This window comes from Siphateles boraxobius, unplaced genomic scaffold, assembly GCF_051911475.1.
Source record: "Siphateles boraxobius isolate OS27281-9 unplaced genomic scaffold, OSU_SipBor_1 7, whole genome shotgun sequence".
In the NCBI taxonomy this organism is placed as follows: domain Eukaryota; kingdom Metazoa; phylum Chordata; class Actinopteri; order Cypriniformes; family Leuciscidae; genus Siphateles; species Siphateles boraxobius.
The window spans coordinates 31,555,884-31,577,609 of record NW_027509197.1 but is presented as its reverse complement, the minus strand read 5'-3'; the positions used below and the strand labels follow the sequence as shown (position 1 = coordinate 31,577,609).

At 37.1% G+C, this 21,726-nt stretch overlaps 1 protein-coding gene across 1 annotated transcript in view; it reads left to right on the top strand.

Annotated features, from left to right (window-relative positions):
• Positions 1-21,726, top strand: part of abca12 (ATP-binding cassette, sub-family A (ABC1), member 12) — a 90,272-nt gene that overhangs the window by 38,403 nt on the left and 30,143 nt on the right. The window contains exons 26-49 of the mRNA XM_077215687.1: positions 3,223-3,353; positions 3,471-3,613; positions 4,951-5,127; positions 5,295-5,515; positions 6,447-8,876; positions 9,188-9,291; positions 10,579-10,685; positions 10,943-11,151; positions 11,773-11,849; positions 11,996-12,126; positions 13,331-13,498; positions 13,894-14,058; positions 14,166-14,361; positions 14,514-14,653; positions 15,287-15,406; positions 15,504-15,594; positions 16,676-16,855; positions 17,159-17,447; positions 18,686-18,800; positions 18,884-19,213; positions 20,097-20,166; positions 20,257-20,391; positions 20,521-20,676; positions 21,405-21,588. Of these exons, the coding sequence (XP_077071802.1) occupies positions 3,223-3,353; positions 3,471-3,613; positions 4,951-5,127; positions 5,295-5,515; positions 6,447-8,876; positions 9,188-9,291; positions 10,579-10,685; positions 10,943-11,151; positions 11,773-11,849; positions 11,996-12,126; positions 13,331-13,498; positions 13,894-14,058; positions 14,166-14,361; positions 14,514-14,653; positions 15,287-15,406; positions 15,504-15,594; positions 16,676-16,855; positions 17,159-17,447; positions 18,686-18,800; positions 18,884-19,213; positions 20,097-20,166; positions 20,257-20,391; positions 20,521-20,676; positions 21,405-21,588 (6,069 nt within the window). The remainder of the gene's footprint in view (positions 1-3,222; positions 3,354-3,470; positions 3,614-4,950; positions 5,128-5,294; positions 5,516-6,446; positions 8,877-9,187; positions 9,292-10,578; positions 10,686-10,942; positions 11,152-11,772; positions 11,850-11,995; positions 12,127-13,330; positions 13,499-13,893; positions 14,059-14,165; positions 14,362-14,513; positions 14,654-15,286; positions 15,407-15,503; positions 15,595-16,675; positions 16,856-17,158; positions 17,448-18,685; positions 18,801-18,883; positions 19,214-20,096; positions 20,167-20,256; positions 20,392-20,520; positions 20,677-21,404; positions 21,589-21,726) is intronic.

The following is a 21,726-nucleotide window of genomic DNA, read 5'->3' as shown; positions in this document are numbered from 1 at the left end:
ATTGGTCAGGATGGAGAATGTTCTTCAGAATCCCAGAAAGTTAAAGTGCCCCTATTATGCTATTTTTAATGTTCCTAATGTTGTCTCCTACAACAGGTTTACATACATCAAATGTCCAAAAACACTTTTATTTTCTCATAATCGCGAGCTTAGAATTATATGGTTCTATCTCCACTTTTGGTCGAAATTGAGTTTTTGACATAATCTTATCCATTAGGTGTTTATTAATGCCTGTGTGGTATTATATTTGTAAAAAAAAATTTTGTAAGTAGTTATTAATAAAATAAAAAGGTTCCATCTCACAAAAAAGCAGGGATTTAAAAACTTTGATGCTCAATGTCTCAGAACTACCCTAAAAGGAGATAGAACTGTATAATTCTAAGCTCACGTAATATACATTGCACATCACCACTTTTTTCAATGATTGTCAAACGACTCGTCCGAAGATTCAGTCTCTCCAAATCCCCTTCATTCCGTGAGCCTTCTCTACTCTGTTGTGATTGGTCTACCACTTACTGGCCCTCATTTATCATTCTTGCGTAGAAACGCGCGTATATGTTGGCGTAAGATTATGCTTACACTCCTCTCACCGCCTGATTTATGAAGCTGTGCGTACCTTTGAAATCCAGGTGTACGCAATACCTGCCCTTGATAAATGCCGCGGCTGAAAACGATCGTCATTAGAATAACACGCCCCTATATATTCAAGTATCCGCTTCCCCCACACCCTCATTTTACACCATGGACACACGGAAGACGGCAAAGAGGAGACACTTCTCTGGAGATCGAGACCATCACCATCATGAAAAATTATTATTAAATCAAACAACAATATTGTTGATGATAAATTCAAAGTTAATTGTATTTTTTTTTCAAAACGCTATAAATCCATCCATTTTTTGTCTAAAAAAACAACAACAAAAACAACAACAAGAGAACATGCCACATGTAATCAGGGACTCATACTATAAATTAATATAAATTAAAAAAGTGCAACTGCATGAAATAAATAAAAGCCAAACAAAATAAATAGTAAAATAAATTAAATAGTAAAAATAAAATAAATATTTCCAATGTCACGTTCCAATATTGTCCACCACATAAAACAAATAATTTAAAAATAACACACAAATACAGTCCTTAAATACAACAATGTTAAAAATACATTCAAATCATTTAGTAACACATTTAGGCTAATAGTAATTCGTGCCGAACTTGAAAAAAGTAATAACAATATTCAGGCCTACTATTAGGCTACGTGTTGTAGCCATTAACTAAGTGCATTTAGTTTCATATTTGTTAAAAAATTATAATGTTATTTTTTCCCCATCTATGTTGATTATGAAAAGTGAACATAGGCTAAGATAGGATGCGCAATATATCGGGAGACATGCTCAGACATGATTTTGGCCACTTAATTAAGTTTTGTTTTGTAGAAAGCGTTTCTTTAAAGTGAATTTCGTTTTGTATAAATTGTATCTTAATTTTAATATTTTTTTCATCAACCAATTGCCTGGATTTAATAACTAAGAAGCAAATAGCGGACAATATAATCATGAGTCATGACATGGAGGCGCGAGCGCGGTCCCTGCCTTGCATTGCACGTGAACTGGAGCGCATCTCATCACAAATTAACCGAAACTCAGTATATGCCTCACAGACATGAGAAATATATCTATAAAGAAAGCTTGAAATGTCTTTAAACGAAACAATTGTAAACGAAAAGAAATAGGCTACTCTCTCTATAGGCGCGTTCACTACGGAAATGGTGATCATCAATTTCATCTTTGCAGACACAAGTCAAGTCAAGTCAAGTCATCCTCATTTATATAGCGCTTTTAACAATGTAGATTGTTTCAAAGCAGCTTTACAGAGATAAAGATATCATTTAAGGTAACAGAGATTGGTTTGGTTTTATAGTGGCTCTTGAAAAATGTTTTTTCCAGCTAAAGTTAGTTTTGATTGATTCACTTCCGTCTAAATGATAGTTTGTTATTAAATTAGGGGCCGCTAAGACGACACCGTTCTCTCTAAACAGACTTTAAACGTGAACCTGTGATAGACGCTGATGGCGTTCACATGCGCATTAAGAATTGATTCTATAGTTATGTGCGTTTGAATATATGTCCGCAGGTTTATAATTCCTTACAAACCATGCCTAAACAAACTACTTGTCTATAAATTTTGATGCAGAATTTTTATTTTATCTTGTCACTTTGGGTAGGTATGCGAAACGCGAAACGCACAACACTAGTTTATTAATAGAAATAAAATTCAAATTTATTTTTAAAAATGGCGTTTATCGCGTTTTGGAAAAGAGCTCCTCATATCTTTTAGTTTGTCAGTGCGTTTTGTGGTGTTAGGAATTGTTTTTCTGCGCATTTCCGCACTAACTCAAAACGTGCGTACATGTGCACCACCTCTTGACCTGGCATAGGATTTGAGCGTGCCGTACGCCAACGTCCATATTGATAAATATCAAAGTGACCGTGGTTTTGGGTGTACGCCAGGTGTACGCTGGAAATTTGGTGAACGCACTTTTGATAAATGAGGGCCACTGTGTGTCGGAAAAGAAACGCCCATTACCATAACTGAATGGTAGGCTTCCTAAAGCTCAGTGATTTTACACACTGTAAAGACAGTAACAATGGCGTCGATTTTATTATATCAATCCAAGCGCTAGTCCGATGATGAAACATTGGAAGAACTAGTTATTCAACCCGAACCTCCATCGCAAGGACGACTTGAGCATGGCTTTTCTCCATGATACGCTATTCAGTTTGACGTACATTATGAGATGTTGCAACTGTAATTCCTTACCATCAGCTTTAACAAGTGTATGTCCATCAACAAACCGATGTGTATATTTCTAATTTATTGTGGTGCACATGTAGAAACTAACAGTTAAGCGGTTCAAAGTCAAATTCAAAGTCGATTCTTTCTTTTGGGAGACAATAAGTTATTGTACACTTTCGAATTTACAACTTTTTTTATCGTTTACAGTGACAGAAGTCTATATTACACTGCATGAAAAGTAATATTCAAAAAAGCATAATAGGGGCACTTATATATTAAAAAGGACACATACATTTTAAGTCATGGATTTGGCAGGAAATAAACCAATAAGCATACATAACATAACCACAAAATATATTAGACACTTTTCTTTTTTTCTTATTGTCTCAGCTTTTGAATGGTTATCCAACTGAGTTTGTTAAACAGGTTGGAGGAGATGCTGGCTGCTCTGTTTTCAACCTTCAGAGATACTCCTATGTGGGATTCGTTGCCGTCTATAGTGTCCACAATTCAAGAAGCCATTGTCAACAGTACTCACAACATGCAGGCACAAACAGGTGAGAAAAACATGCCTACAGTTGAACACAGCTGCAAAAGAGTTGCAGGGTAGGATTCCAGATTCTTCCAGATATGAACTGTATGCATCTATAATGCAAGTGCTTTCTTTTCCACAGAGCTCTTCTATGTTCTCCAGCAGCCATTGTCCAGCCTTTTAACAGAAATTTTCCTTGTTATGAACACAAGCAATTTTACTGCTCAGTCTTTTGTTAGCGGATTGCCACAGGCCATTGTGTTGACTGCAGAAGCTGCTCTACAGGTTAGAACAACATTTCTATATACTGATGTAATGGACTGTTAAGACACTTATACATTAATTTCAGTAAGTTGTAAAGAATGTAAAGATTGCAGGGTTTTCAGCATTCAATAGAGAGTTGGTGAACTTGCATTCATGATTAATGCAACTAACGCTTGGTGAAGAATGATTAACCTTCTCATTCATGACACATACTGCATCAATAACAAAGTAAGGTGCATGATACTGTGTTATCAGATACCTACAATGTGTTTGTAGGTCCAGCTTAAAAAAGTCCTTAGTGACAGCAGAAAGAAAGAATGGCATTATAGGCATGATAGTGTCAAATCAAAATGGAAAGTTGTGTCTATGATCAGTTGTTACACAGTGGTTCCCCTTAAGGTGGTATCCCACTAGCCAAATTGAATCCTAAAATTTTGGCTAAGACAACATTTTGTAAGTACTCTTGTGTGATTGGAAGTGAGAGAAGTGGCTCCTTATTATGCCAATTGAAGAATAACTGAAAACACAAAAAAAGAGCATTTGAAAGGTTGGCTTAGAGAGCTAATGGTTTAAAATATATTTTTATTAGTAAGAACACGATATCACAGTAATGTGCTATGTTTTTGATCAGGTGTTAAGGAGATAAGATCTCGCATAACCTTGGCGTTATTTGTTAATTAGTTTGTTGTCTGTTTCCAAACAGCTATAGGCACAAATACGTTTTTTTTTTTTAGAAATGAGTACAGCAATATTGGCCCAAAAGGCCCACTCAATGTGCCAAGAAGTGTATTAATCACAGCTAAACAGCTAGCCTACATTAGCTATTGTGCGTTAGATGCTGCTTTTCATCCCGGGAGTGAATTTGATTTCCTTAGACAAAAGATGTTCAAATCCTGGCAGGAGTCATATATCTCTACTTATACTTCTACTTTTGTGTTTTATATTGCATATAATTGTATATTGCTCTACTTCCTGCCACTCGTTCAGTGAATGCTTTGTCTATTAGAGTATCAATGATCAAGTCACTTTGAATTCACAACATATAAAAAAGATCCACCCTCCTCTTCCCTTGGGCCCAATGTATGAACCATGGTCAAAACTTTTTGCCATCCTGACAAACTGAGAAATGTGTTTATGTATTTATTGGGCTGGTATATTGTTCTATTTTGTTAAAAATGTGACAAGTGCCTGAAGAATAAGAATATAAATGATATATACTTTGGTAGTATATTAGTATATTGGAACTTTGGTAGTAAATAATACAAATTCTTTAAAAAAAAGGTTTTATTGTCATCCTATATCTCTTGCAATCTCTGCTTTCTCTAATATTTATTTTATTTCCGTTGCTTATCCCTCAGGCTGGTTTGGGGGGTCAGAGCCTGAACTGCAGCTACGTGGAGCAGATATGGCAGGATGTCAAAGTTGTGACTGGAATAAGTGAAGACCATGTCACTTTGTGGTGTAACACCAGTCTACTGCCAGTCATAGCAGCCTTCAATAAACCAGGAGATGCAACTCCAGCCTTCAATATGACAGTGAGACAAGTTACAGCTTTCTGAACAATTTACAGTTTTTCTGTTAGTAGTTTGTAGTAATAGCAGTTTTTTTTTTTGCTCTCAAAAGCAACTGTCATATGTCACCACTAGATGGTGGTGTGCACTAAAGACTGATTTAGACTTTGTCCCTTTATGTTTCTAAACAGGGAGTGGAGATGAACCCTCTTTGGATAAACGTCACTGCAGAAATGATGGCCGGGGCACTTGAGAATTTCTATGGGGCGATCCTGAACAATACATTTGCTAGCATTCACCTAACTGAAGTTCTGTTGTATTACACATCAATGATATCCAACCTCTCAGTATCAGAATTAACAAACCAGGAAAACTGGAATGTCCCGCTCTTGCAGATGCAGTTGTACCAAAGGTATTAATGCACTGGAGTTATTTTTACAGGAACATAATTCTCACCGTGATACATGACCTGAGTCATATTAAATGACAGAAAACAAATGGCAGTCTTATAACAGAGAAAGATCTTTTACAAAGATACACACCCTGTTCTTCAAAGTGTATTGAGCTTTTCACCATTATTTTTCAAACTGTATAGCTTGAATAAATTGGCGACAACAAAAGTATGCAGCAATTCCACATGCACTCATACAGTACGCCCATTATACCTCAACATTATCATAAGCTCAGTTATATTACCGAAATACCTCCTCAAATTTGCAATGAGATTTACAGTTATTACCCATAAGGACCAGGGGTTGGAATCATGCAAACAAACTAAGTAAGAGTAATTAAATTTGCATTAAGGTTGATTTATTCAGTTTGACTTCTTTGCTTCCAAACAGGTTTGAGCAGATAAAGTAGTTTCTATTATTCTGTTATCTCTATCTCCGTGCTCTTAAATTGATTCTGCTTTATGTGCTCATCCTTGTAATGAACTGACTACTGATAGGAATCAAATTATGCATTTGTGCATATCTGGGCAAATCAGTCACGTAAGACTGGAGGAACATTTATGCACCCGCTGTAGGTTATTGAACATGATGAAAATTGTCTCTCAGTCTATTATAACTATACAGTTCTGTAAAAATAATCTGAATGCCCACTGAAATGGAGACCAAATCAAGATGAATTATAAACTGTTTTGCGGCAATTAGATTTAAGCAATCCAGTTTAAAAATTGTAGACATTTTATGTTTGTATGGCCGGACTGAATTGGTTCATAATCTCTCCCATATATGCATAACAGTACATTATCTAATCTAGCTAGTGAATGAATCCTTAAAGAGACATTTTTATTTGTAATTTTTTTTGTGAACATGCAATACTAATTTCTCTCTCATCAGCCTCTCCACAGTACAAATGGCTCTGGAGCAAATTAAGACAGAAGCTCCCTGGATGGTGCCATACATCGAAGCAATTGGAAAAATCATTGAGGTCATCCTACAGAATGGCAATCTCATCCAGAACTCAACTGCAAGCCCTCTGATCGTCATGCAGGCTTTGGAGATCACACTCACTGGAATGAATTTCACAGAGGAAATCATTAATTATATCCTAGGTGGAGACATATTTATGAACCCCAATGGAAGCATGGTTGACAATATAATAAAAGAGGTGATCCAGCAAATCATTGGTACAGGATTACTGGAAGAGTGGCCCTTGCTTTATGGAGTAATGCAGCAGGTTTTGCACTTCGAAGATACAAGTGGCACCCTGTGGAAATCTGTTGAGTTTTTCAACTGGCTGTACACTACTGAAGATACTGGACTAAATTTAGCCTTGGAGATCCTGCGCAAGTTGTACGAGATATTAAGGAATGCTCTAACCAAGATACCAACTCCTCTGTCGTGCTTGTCAGACACTTTTATAGACCTTGCGGGAAATGCTTTAAACCTGCTGAAACAGATTAAGCTAACCAGTGACCTCTTTGCCCCTGTGGAACAATATCTAAGCCCACTTAAAATGCGAATTGCTCATGGACAGGACCTACAAGGTTTTGTGTCCCATACAAGAAACACCAGAAGTGTTGCCCGTAAAGTACAGAGGGAGCCGGTGGATGATTTCCTTGACCTTCTTGACATAGACTATCAAGCCTTGGTTTCAGTTCTTTCCATTTCACCCACATCGACTGAAATTTTCGAGACCATCCATGTTTTCTTCGCAAATCCAGACTTGGGTGTCATCCTGAAGGGTCTTTCAAGGGAAATGGCTGGAAACACGAATCAGGATGTAACCATTGACACCGCTCTGAACGTGCTGTCTTACTTGACACTCCCTAGTAATGGACAACAGTTCCTACAGATGTTCATGGAGATCGCTAGTGAAGGAGGGAGTTTGCATGACCTTAATAAAATAGAGAAGCTGGCAGAAAGCCTTGGAAGAATGATTGACGTTGCCATGGCGCTATCTGACCAGCCATCTCTGAACATCGCACAAAGAATCGAGCACATGGCCCAACAACTTCAAGCTTCAGTGTCGAACATCGTCTCACAGGAAGGAAATGGCACTGACACTGCAATCCAGTTCCTCACGACACTCAACAGCATCCTTAGTGAGAACTTTGAGGAAATCAAGGAGACCAGCCCTCAGGTCACTGGCATTCTCCAAAACATAATTGGCTCATTTTACAGTACAGGGTCTCAGATGAGCGTAGCATCTTATTTGGAAGCCATGGATCAAACTGTTGAAACCTTCGCCTCACTCCTCTCTGGAGAGGTAGCAGGGTATTTCAACATATCTGGACAAATGCTGCAAGCCTTTGCATTGCTTGAGGCATATCCTGGAGACATAGAAAAAGTCATGATGTCCACCAGCATGATTTCTAACTCCCTAAATCACATCCTTGCCCTCTCAAATATCAGAACTCTTCCAAATGGACAATCCGTTCAAGAGGTCAGCCATCCCCTTATTCTTAGCAGTGCCATGGCCACCCACATCCTATTCAACCTCTCCATGTCAAACTACAGCCTGAGCAGTGATGCTGAGAGGGAGATGCTTTTGACCCAGACATTCGATCAGATGGTTGTCATTCTCCCCAATGAAACACACATGTACCTCTTTGCTATCAAATCGGCTCTTTTCACTGCCCTATCAAGAGTATCCAGCACTGCAGAAATCACATCCCATTTCCCAGAAATCTCTCAGTTGGTTACACAGTCTCTCCTTAACTCTCTAAACATTACTTATGATCCGACATCCACGCATATGACTCCAGATGGCCTTGTTTACATCTTGATGGCCGTGTCTAATCAAGTGTCCATGAGTCTCTACGAGGGGCTTAAGTTATCCGGTTCCCCTATCCAAATCTTACAAGTTGTGATTTCTTTAAGTGAGGTTGCATCTTCCATATACTCGATAATGCCTGTTGAGGGACGGCTGTACATCAATATCACGCTCAAACTCATGGAGACAATGTCTTTTGTTCTTAATGAAACCAGCACATTTGGGGATGTCAATGGGGCTGTATCTCAAGTAGTCAATTCTTTCAACAACCTTCTGGCCATGGTGCCCAACATGAACACAGACTCTTTCAGCAGCATTATAGGTGACCTGGAGCACACCCTGAAGACAATCTCAATGATCATCCAAGCAGACCAAAGCCCTCTCACCCAAACAGCTGATATTACCCAGCAGCTGCTGCACACCATTCAAGATCTCATCTCGCTGGGCAATAGCAGCAGTGTGGAGTCTGAACTCGCCAAAATAGTGCTGGGGGCTTCTAGCATGAATATTGGCAATCTGCTGGGGATGAATGACACTAACTGGACCGACAAGTGAGTTTCTTTAAGGTTCTGCTCTCAAGGCTGGTTCCTGGTTATGAGCTCATAACAAGGCCCAGTTTTTCATTACTTTTTCTTGTTCATTGCATGGCTATTTCCTCTCATGTTTTCATCCACCATGGCATTTACCCTGCATAATTGCTTGCTTCTTCAGAGAAATATAGTTTATGACTCTGAAAAGAACACATTCTTGAGGTCATGAAAATAAATGATCATAATCCATCGTGTAGTGCATTACGATTTAGTTAACCCAGCGAAAATATAAACTTTTTGTTTGTTAATTAAACTTTTCTATGTTTACATAGGCTGCCTGTGCTGCTGACAAACCTTGCTAATAGCCTTCCAGATGACCTACAGTATTCTTCTCTTATTAAGTCCATCATGAGAAGTCTGGCCAACGAATCCAAAGGTACATAAATCATCTCACAACATCTATTGACCTCTAACACTGTTCATTCAGGGGTTTTATTTCGACAATCTTATGTGCTGACTAGATTTCCACAGTTGCATATAGCGCTTTTAAGTATTTTGCATTCAGCGGTGTGAATAAATAATTATTTTCTGCATAATTTGCTTTTGTTTAGCTCAAGAACAAGATGCATGTACACAGTAAATGTTTCTGGGCTCCATATTCTCCCACTGAATACAATACTCTTAGTAATCCCCATTGACATTAAACAATGTATGTTGCTTTATGTTTATGTTATTGCAAACCTGTTTTTTGGTTTTCATAGCAATGCAGTAAACAGCAGGTTTGAAGTCAGCTTTCTGCAACATTCAGCCAGGAGGCATGTGGCCAGACAGAGTATATGAGAAAGCCTTTTACAGTGTCTGTGCTCTTTAAAATAGCAAATATTTCTGTTTTCTTCCTCACTACTCTTTTTTTATTATCAGCCGCTTTAAATAAGTAGTTAACCCAAAAATGTAATTGTCATTATTTACTCATTTTTGTGTCATTCCAAATCTGCATGCACCCCCCCAACCCCTCCCCGCATATATCGAACAAAATTAAGACATTTGTGCTTTAAACAAGAATTTTTTTAACATTGGGGTAAGAAAAATTAACCTAATTGAGATAATGCTCTGAAAACAAGTCTAATTTCACTTCACAAAAAAATCTTGTTTTGCAGATGTTTAGATATTTTTTTACCAGAAAACAAGACAGTAGAGATCTAGATCAGTAGATAGTGCAAGTAAATACATTTCTTTGGATGAAGTATCCTCTTAAGAGTTAACTTTAAAATATATCACCATGCTGTACTTTAGAGTCCACAATTTTTGTTTCTCTGGAGATCCACAGTTTCCCCCAACTTTCTTTGTGCGCAGCACTCCCTCATTTTCATTGATAAGTCGCTCTTTAAGCGTTCCAGTTTGGGGTATATTTTCTTTAATAAAGTTGATGTCTTCTTGAGCATTTAATTTCCCTCACAAGTGTCTGATCTTATATATCGCTTGAGGTGTTATACTTGTAGGAGCTGTCAGATCTAAATCAGCACAAGGCATCATAAAGCTTTTCAATGTCTCATTTCTAAGGGGGGTTTCTTTGCTAGATCATTTGCTGCTTGCTGCACTGTGAGGTTGGCCTGATAGCAGAGTTAGGTGCAAGTAATGATGCCTGTAGGGAATTTAAGTTACTTTAGCTCTGCAAAAGCTTGATCTTTGTTTTCGCTCTTCCATTTCTCTCGTCTCTCTGCAGAAAATCTGCATCTTCTACTGCAAGTGCTAAACACTGCTTTTGAATTTGGCTCATCGAACTGGGCAAATGAAAGTTCAGGCCTGATACTGGACCACCTGTTAACTCAGGTAAGATTTTTGATGGTTTACATAGAAAAAAATTACATTTGATAGAAGAATAGGTCGCTCAAAAAATAAATCAACATTTTGTCATTAGTTACTCATTATTATGCAAATGCCATAAAAAAATTACAAAAAGAGAAATTTTTCCATTTAACTCATATGCTATATTTCAAGTATTCTGAAGATATACATATAGTTATAGCACATGAGTGGATTTCTGTGTAGTGTTGGTTTACCTGTAACTTTCTTTTTTGTTAATGTAGGTGTGTGCTCTGGAAAAAATGTCCTCTGTGCAGCTGATCAGCCAGCTTCTGCCACTCGGCCCTAGACTGCTTTGTGACACCGTTGTTCCCACAATCCAGGCCTTCCATGTGCTCTCAACCAGCCTGGTGAACCAAACCAGCAACATCTATGATCTGATTTTCCAGACATTTGTTGGAGACCCTGGCACTTACAACACTGAAGTGGACTGGTACTGCATTCTATAATGACCTTCAACCTTGTTGCCGTAGCTTGTATTATGCATGTTACCAGTGTTGCGGAGTAACTTACTAAAAGTCGCTACACTGCTAACATTTTTATTAGAGTGAAATCAGCTAATTCATTTTCAATACAATGAAGAATTTCCAGTATCAAGCTACTTTTTCAACGATTTGCACTATATTTGTTATTACAGTCACATTCTCTACCATGCGCAGCTTAAAGCTTAGAAAACTGGGGTAGCGACTAAACTCACTCGCCTCAAATGTCCACTTTTTCATAAGAAGCATTGGCAAGTCTGATATATTTTGAGAATTTATTTTTTGTTCAGACCCCATATTCAAATGAATAGGTTAAAATGATTCACCTATTCATTAGATGTTTATATATATATATATATATATATATATATATATATATATATATATATATATATATATATAATTTAATTAATTATATTGCTGTTTATCACTGTTTTCCATCTAAAAGAATATAATTTTTATTTTTTATATAGTTATTTATATAATGCATTTTACAACATTTTAAACTGTTTGTCTCCAGGAATAATACTCGTGGTTTTAACCTCTCTCTCACTTTTTTCTTTTTTCCAAAGGTCCTCAACTCTCTCTCAAATTGTAGGCTTCAACGTCTCCACTCTGAAAACTCTTGATATCAATATTACATCTCCAGGTGTGTACAACCGTTGTTTCCAGCAAAAGAACTGCAGAAACACCAGTGTTCCTTTGCTATCAGATGGTGGTTCAATCAGTCTTTTTCAACTTTGTCATGCATGCATGTCTGCTCTCTCACTTGTCTTTTGTCTTGCATTTTGACAGCTGAAGTGAAAGTTTCAGAGCTGCTGAAAAATGCAACTCTGTTTGTTCAGGATGTCAAGCCGTATACCAACTTTCCCCCTACCGTTCTTCAGACTCTGCTAGATTACCCTCTACCCAGCAGGAACATGCAGGTACACCACAAATCATGCATACATCTCAGGGGCTCAAAAGAGTTTTCCAAAAATCAAGGCTTCACACAGTGTGAGGCAGAAACCAAAATAAATATTTCATTATAATATATCATTGCTATTTTTGCCTTTGGCTTTCTCATTGAGGGACGTTGGGCTTTATTCCTGATAAAGCTGCTTTGAAGCAATACCCTTTAGTAAAACCAGTATATGGATAAATAGAGAAATTAAATCCATGAAAATGAAGCCATTTAGTCTGAAGCATGATGTCTTTTCGTCATATGACTGAGGTCTGAGGATGTCCTAAAATGTACACCTTACGAGGGGGCACTACCCCTAGAGATGGACGCGCTCATCACTTGTTATATATCACAACTGTTCAGCGTTTTCAACCATAAAATGTTTATTTTATGTTTCTGACATTTTAATACAGATATGTATTAATAATTATCATGTATGACTGTGGTTTTAAATACTGGTGTACCACAGGGAGGTTTACTGTCTCTGTATACATTAATTAATTACAGTATACGATGATAATAATCTCTCCCTCATAAAGTATACTGATGATATGGCATTGGTTTCCTGTCAGATGGAAATTAACTGCTGCTCATACTTTGAGTATATTGATAGTCTTATTTGTTGGTTTGATTGTAGTTTTTTACATCTTAATATTGAAAAGACTGTACAGGATGTTTTTATTTTAAATACCTAGGAACAATTATTGATGAAAAACAAAGTAACGTAGAGTTCATTCATATAAAGGCAAGACAACACCTTGGTCTTCTTAGGAAATTGAGAAATTTACACATATTACACAAATTTTAACTATGGTTTATAGATTAATAATTGAGCTTACATTTAATGTATGAGAGTATCCTTACATATAATATACATTTTCAGAAGTTAAAAAATAAATACGATCTCACGTTGTGTCAATCACATTTACAAACTGCCTCTGAAACTTTCGTCCATCATAAAAAAATTTGGACCGGGTTAGATTTTCTACGTTTTTCTGCATCCTTACCATTTTGAGAGGTATTTTGACAATTCAGAACCACCAAATGACGAATACAAAAAAAACGCATACGAAAATGTATATAAATATATATATATATAGCCTATATATGTGGGATGTTTGGCAATATACAATTATTATTTGGCAATATACAATTGTCTCTGTTTGTCCTTTTTCCTCTCAACACAGATCTTGACATGGTTGGCAAACCTGCACCAGTGCTCAGACCCCTCGTCTTTGGGACTGGACCCAACAGGGCAGGAGATCTTCAGTGCCTTCTGTGAACTGTCAGATGATTGGTACAGCATCACGGTTCTCTTTCTTCGTCATGTGGACACGAAGGCTGCTTTATTCAGGGTAAAGAGCCGGGGGCCACAGAATGTATTGGACATACTGTATCCAATGAAATACAAAATGCCTCTGTATTGTAGTTAATTAAATACAAGTAATGTTTCACACATGATTACTATGGAACTAAATAATAGTTGCTTTTTTTTCTTATACATTATTATTTTTTCTTATTTACTTTACTAGATTAGGGCTGGGTCTTGCTGTTAAATGGCCAAGATTTTGTCTATACCGTTTATTTATAATGAAAAGCTATTTATCAGGAATATCCAGATATTGTATATATTTATATACTGTATATATATATAAACCACTTTTTGTTCCATTTCCAGAAAAAAGACGGTAAAAAAATACCGTAAACCATTGGTGCTGCCTGTTGTGACCCTGTGACATTTTTTTTGCAGCTAATGTTATCCAAAGAGATTCAGGATTTAGTGGGAATTTTGCTACAGCTGGTCAAATTTTTGACGGGCATGATGCAGAAACTGGTACCTGCCATTAGCAAACTGCAGGAATACCTGACAAACATAGGAGAACTAAACCTGGTGGCCAACAAGGAGTTCCGCAGTGTAAGTTCTCACAAAGAAAAATTTATGTATGTATGTATTAATTAATTAAATACATTTTTTTATTTGTTTATTTATTTAATTGTGTCTTTGGATTCTCTCTCCCACAGCTGGTGAGAGGAAAGCGGTCCACCATATCTAGCAGGGCCACCTTTAACACCATCTCTCGTGCCTTGTGCAAAAATGGCATCCTAACGCTGTTTGCCATAACGAAAGTTCCTATCCTAACTGAGACTGATCCTTCTGTCCAGTCGGACCACAAGAGAGAAGAGCTCATTGAGAAGTTCAAAATCCCACACGATGCTAGTATGAATGCATAATCTCAGCATCCAGCTAAATGTGCAATAAAGCATTATGATAATGACCTGTCAAGAATCTGCTTACAGCATATTGAGTTCAGATTGATGAAGTGCTGTGGTCAGGCTTAATTAATATACTGCTTATGTCTTGGTCTCCAGGTCCCTTTTGTATGAACCTCTACTTGGATATGGTGAACACTACAGGCGGTGCGGTGGCCTGGGCATTCCTTAAGCCCATGCTGTTAGGACAGGTCCTCTACTCACCAGACACACCACTGTCGAGAGAGATCATGAGAAAGGTGCTGCTTTTACATTTATTTTTAAATTTCCAATGTAATAAAATACATTAATGATAACTGACAGGTTTTTTTGCATGCATGTAAAAAGCAAAAAAAAAAAAAGCAATAAAAAAAGAGTGAGATCGAATCCCACGTTCTCAAGTTGGAATTTCTGATTTTCTCCATTGAAAAGTGTGAGAGAATATTAATAAAACTGTGAATGTATGACATCATTCAAACATGGCAGCACCCGGGGAGAAGTATGCACAAAGAAGTATATTCAAAGAAGTATGAATTAAATAAAAGCTCCTACATGATGGTTAAGCACTGTGAATGACCCTTTGTTTTGGTAATTGTATTGATATCATTGCATAGCGTAATTTTTCCTCCAATGTTTGGTTGCTCGGATACATCTTAGATGAGAATCAGACACCAGCAAAGTAAAGTACATATCCCACTTCCGATTTGTAACTGAGTGCAGCATAAATCCTGCATTTTTTACAGAAGGTCATCTGACCTACATGTAAAGTCATATCTGATTCTCCTCTTAAGATATACTGTAGACCAAGTCTGGTTACAGAGAAAAAAATATTGTGTTTTCTTTTAATGTCTTGTGTTTGACTGTAAAAAAACAAAAAAATTTATTTCCTGCAGTCAAATTCCTCACTGCACCAGTTTGGTGATCTAAAGCTTTATGCATCTGAGTGGATTGAGTCATCATCCTATGTGATTCAGGCTGCTAACATTCTGACAAAAACCTTGCCAATACTCCAGGTATACTACAATGAGTCAAGTGAAAATCAAATAAACACTTTTTATTAGATTTTTTTCCACTGCATTAACTGGTTTCTTATCAAACAACTCTTCACAGAATTCTCTGCGCAATCCCTTCGTCCAAAACTTCATTCAGACTCAGACTGGTATTGATGTTGGACAAATGAGCTCAACTATCAACCAATTCTGTAAGTTCTCAAGAGTTTGATATCACGGTGATGCATCATTGCTATTACAAAATGTTTCTCATTATTATGTGATAAGTCGATATAACAAGGATGTTTCTCAATTTTATGAGAAACAAAGTCATTATTATGAGAAAGTTCTCATTTAGCATTTCTGTTTCTGATTAATTATTATGAGAATTTTTTGCGTTATAATAAAAGGTTTTAATAATGAGGTGTTTTTAAAAAAAAATAACAGTCTTTCTTATAATTATGGGTTAATAAGACATTTTTTGAGATGTTTTATTGACATTAACGATTCACACAGCATCTAAAGGGATAGTTCACCCAAAAATAAAATTCTGTCATCATTTACACACCCTTAAGTAGTTCCAAAACTGTATGAATTTCTTTCTTCTACTGAACACAAAAGAGGATATTTTGAGTTCGTTATTATGGAAAATCCTATCGACTATTTGTTTTCCGACATTCTTCAAAACATCTTATTTTAACAATAGTAGCGGAAACACAGTGAGCAGCAAAATAGACACTAAAAAGATACTAAATAATACAATTATTTTGATCTATCATACAGATAACTCTAACAACTTGTCACAAACCTGGTTAAACGGTCAAACAAGTTGCTGAACACAAAAGAAGACGTTTTGAAGAATTTCGGTAACCAAATAGTTGATGGGCCTCATTGACTTCCATAGTATTTTTTTTTTCATACTATGGAAGTCAAAATATCTTCTTTTGTGTTCAGCAGAAGAAAGAAATGAATACAGGTTTGGAACAACTTGATGATGAGTAAATTCATTAATTTTTGGATGAACTATCCCTTTAAATTACTGACTACCATCTATACATGCTGAATTCATGACTCCCTGAGAAATACAGTAATTACTTTCCAATTAGGGTTTAAGTCTGTGAGATGCAAATTTACCAAACCTCCTCAGGGAAAACTAGCCCGGTCTGAATAGTGCTTTACAGTCGAACACTTGACAACTCATCACAATAGCCAGATGCATTACTCCTATACACCCAAATGTGTCTTATCCTAAATCTGCAGTCGCTTGAACCGTTTTTCTTATTCTCTTTTCAGCAAACATGACAGTCCTGTTAGACAAAAACAAGTTTATCATGGAGCAGATCACCACCCTCTCTATGCTGATGTTGAACCTCTCCTCCTGTGTCAACTTTGACCGCTACCGAGGCTTCAACTCCACGGATGAACTCGAGAAACAGGCGCAGAGACTGGCTCAAAACCGTGAGCTCTACGCCAGTGAGTACACACACACGCACGCACGCACGCACAGACTCACTCACACACTCTCATCATGAGATACCTCTTCAACTGACTACTCCAGTCATGCGTTTGGTGATACTTTCGGTTGAAGACGCCACAGACACTGGAGAGCCATCGGGCTGTAAAAGCCTCTAATTCAGTTCAATTCGATTCAATTCCATTGAGATATAGATTTTCACTGTTATCGAGGAGCAGCAGGCCTCTGAGGTTACTATGACAACAGATCACTCACATACTGAACTTCCCTTTCATACACATGAGTTTTGCTCATCTTCACAGGCATCCTTTTGAAACTTCCCGAGGAGAACTCCAACAGCCTGCCCCCGAACATCGACTACACCATCCGCATGAACATCGAGAATGTCATGCGCACCGACCGTTCGCGAAATCCCTTCTGGGTGAAAGATGCCTTCATCTCGTCAACAAAGACCCAGCGGTACAGCCGAGGCTTTGTGTTCCTGCAGGAGAGCATCGAGAGAGCCATCATCGAATTGCAGACGGGTAAAGCCATGGATGGGCCAGCGGTCCAGATGCAGGCGTTCCCTTATCCCTGCTACTACAAGGACGAGTAAATGTCTCACAAGCACAAACCCCACATACACACTGAGCGTCTCATATAAGGACTGAGATGCTCACCTAAGATGTGACGTCTGTACAAATAATCAACAGTTTTACACAAACACTGAAAACCTGCTTCGTTTTGTTTATTAGAAAAAAAACTCTAGTAAGACGAATGTTCTCTTGTATTTCATAGAAATACTAGATTTGCATTTGCTACTTGAAACTGTACTGCTTGCAACAGCAAAACAGTTGTGTAGGGTTTAGGTAAGCTTAGGTTTGGCTTTGGTTTTGTGTAGATGAAGTGCTGGATCAGAGCTGTTGTCATGGCACTGTATTTTCTGCTGGCTGGAGAATCAATATAAATAACATCACAATGACATCCCATACAATTATTTTGAAATGCTAAGGTGGCTAAACAGATGCTGGTGTTGTTTTTGTTTATTAAAAAACTAGAAAAATAATTTTAACATTTACACTTAAGACGTAAAGCACCACATTAAGAGCTGCAGATGGCAAGATTATTTTAACAATAGCTGAAACACCGTGAGTAGCAAAATAGGTACTTTTGCTAAAACGCTGCAGAAAACGAGAATGCAGCAAATACAATTATTTTAATCTGTCATACAGATGACTGACCGTTTAACTAAACCAGGTTTGGGACAAGTAAACATGTTGCTCCTTCAGACGTTTTGTTTTCCCCATACATTTAGCATTATTAATCAGCATAATAATAAACTATGTTATCATTTGGAAAATTGTTTAGAGATGGCATGGGGAAGACAAAAAACTTTGAAATTGCTAGTTAACTTTGTTTTGTGCTCATGATGAGAGTTCTGATTATTACATTAATTTCACTGTACAAAGGTAAATGTGAAAAAAGGCTAAAATGGAAGAGATTTTGGATAAATGGCTAGTCAGTATGCAAATATTATTATGACATCATCACTGTTTGAATGTTCCTATTCAAAATCAGACGATGCAAATCCGTGAAAGATTTGTAATGTTTAATCTAAAAAAAAAAGAATCTTACAAAACGTAATCTTACAAAAACCAATACATTACATACCAAATTAATGTCTGAATTAATTGCAGAAGATTAACACTTTGGGCCATCAATTTAGTCTCTTAATTACAAAACAAGTCAGTCACCTTGTCAGTTTCTTTTCCTTAAACATTTGAAGTGATACAGTTAAGGATAACAAATATAGCCTCCACCTGCTAATCTCAAATCGTTCTCTTCCCCAGTTATCTCAACAGCATCGCTTTTGCCTTCCCAATGGCACTCATGATTTCCTGGGTGCTGTTTATTGCCAACTTTGTGAAGAAACTGGTCCACGAGAGAGAACTACGACTTCATGAGGTATGGAACCAAACATATTTTTCCCTAGTCGGTTCCAACAAGCTTTGAATAGGTCTCTAAACACTTTTTCGCTTATCCCACAGTACATGAAAATGATGGGGGTCAATCCCATCAGCCACTTCTTTGCCTGGTTCATAGAGAGTGCTGTGTTCTTGCTTGTGACCATCATCATTCTCACCATCATTTTGAAAGCTGGCGGCATCCTTCCACGCAGCGATGGCTTTGTGCTCTTCCTCTACCTTTGTGACTACGGCTTCAGCGTCCTTGCAATCAGCTTCCTGGTCAGCTCCTTCTTCGATAAGACCAACATCGCCGGGCTGAGCGGCAGCCTTATCTATATCATCTGCTTCTTCCCCTTCATCGTGCTGATCCACTTGGAGGACAATCTTTCCTTCTCTGTGAAGAGCGCTCTGGTCTGTACGGCATTTAAATTGGTTTGCAATTTAACATCATTGCACAGTTACATTTTGAGATATGCAAAAGGGCTTTCAAAGTTCTCATTAACGCATGAGATTAATTATATAAAATGAATGCAGCTTTTTTCAGGCATTCAGTTTAACATTATAAATTTCATTCTGTTCTTTGTTATTTCTAAAACACCATTCTATCATGGTTGGGACCTTTTTGCATTTTTATATTTATACACTATTTAGTATGTTTGTTAGCACACACACAACTGAGGAAAGAATTCTTTATGGATAATTTATTTATAAATCAAAGCCAGGCAGGACATTTAACAAAAGTCATTTGCATTCTTTGTTTGGTGAATTTAATTATCATAGCAACCTCCACAAGTGAAATATCACCCACAAATGTGAAACCGCATAATTCATAGAAATGTTAATGCGAACACCAGCAGAAGAATAATGCACAGGCTGCTGCAAAAAACAACTTTACATGTAATATGATGTCAATGAAGTGTGGGGTTATAAAGTTGTTTTGTTGAGTTATTGCAGACTTGAATTTCCATGTTGCCATTTTCTATGCATTTTGATCTGTTTTTGTTCAAGTGAGGTGAGGTTAAAGTGCTGTTTTATTAAATATGAGATTAATCACAAAATAATCATAAACATAAAGACCCCCAATTTGTTTTTAATTCTGTCATTATTTACTCTCATGGTTTTCCAAACCAGTATGAGTTTTAATTTTTTTCGGATAGTGTCGCAGTCCTTAACAGCTCACGTTTTGTAAGAAAGTAAGGTTTGAGATGACCTGTTGGAGAGTAAATAATGACAGAATGTTCGAATGAAAGCTGTAGTATAAATCTGTCTGACTGTGTTTGTTTTTGGTTCACAGAGTCTCTTTTCTCCGACATGCTTCAGTTATGCCAGTCAGTATATCTCCCGCTATGAACAACAGGAGGAAGGTAAGTCGGCACAAACCCTCAGACTCTCTGTAATTAGTTTTTGTTTGGGATAATTACATTGACTGAATGTATTGTGTATTTACACCTCAGGCATCCAGTGGAGCAACATGTATATCTCTCCTCTGGCTGGTGACACTTCCTCCTTCGGTTGGCTCTGCTGGTTGCTGTTGATTGACTCAGTAGTATATTTTATCATTGGGATTTACATCCGCATGGTCTTCCCGGGTATGTGTGAGCTGCTCAATTGAGAAACTTCACCATTTTTTTGTGTGGTTTATATATAAACAATATTTATTTTACAAGTGAATATTACAATATTATGGTTGTAATCCAGTGTATTTTTCTCTCAATCAGGAAAGTATGGGATTGGTGTTCCATGGTACTTCCCTGTGACACGATCCTTCTGGGCAGATATGTTCAGCTGCTGTTGCAGAGCGCCAAAGAAAATAGGCAGAGGGCTTCTGTTCACCAACATGATTCAGGAGCAAAATAGCCCTGACAAGAGCAAAGGTACATTATTACACACTGATTTGGAATGCTTGATTCTGATTGGTCTATAGCAGCATTGAGCGGTAAAGACCTTTTGCATGAGTGCTAATCTGTATGCTTGTTTGTAATCGGATGCACCAATTAACTTTCACTGGTATTAAAAAAGGAGTGAAATGAGAGACAGAGGAAGACATGCTATATTGCAACAAAAAATGTTAGCTAGTTCAGAAAACAAAAATGTCTTTCTGTTTTGTGCTGTTCGACTATTTTTCTTTTTGTAAAACAAGTAAGCCGATTTAAGGGAAAGATAATTGAAGAATTTCACAAAGAAATTAAATGCTTCAATGACTACTATTTTAATATCTGTTTATTTATTTGTTTTAGTAACTGTGTAAGTAGCAGGGTAATATATACAGTCAGCTGGTCATTATTACAAAATAATAAGACCTCAGTCAGTACATTATCTACACTACCGTTCAAAAGTTTGAGGGCTGTAAAATCTTTGAAAGAAACCTATTATGCTCATCAAGGCTGCATTTATTTGATCAAAAATACGGTAAAACTAATATTGTGAAATATTATTACATTTTAAAAATTGTTTTCTATTTTAATTTATTTGAAAATTTCGTTTTTTTCCCTGTGATGGCAAATCTGAATTTTTAGTTGCCAATTTTCCAGTATCCAAGGTCTTAATCTTTTAAATTTCTGCACAGTATTTTAACATCTTTGTTTCTCTTTATCTGTGTTAGGTAAAAGTAGCTTGGCGAGTAATGGAGAAGAAGACTTCTCAGGATTGCCTGTTGGAGTGTCATTGTATGGCCTGACAAAGACCTACGGAGGCCGGCATGCTGTAGACAACCTGAACCTTTCTTTCTATGAGGGACATATCACCTCTCTGCTGGGTCACAATGGAGCTGGAAAAACAACCACTATGTAAGAGCATAACAGTCTATTTTATATTTAAATAATGCTGTAATTGCTAAGATAATGATTTAATATTCTAATAAGCATACAAATACGTAGTCCACATGAATTTTAGATAAAATAGTCCATTTTCATTCGATTGAACTG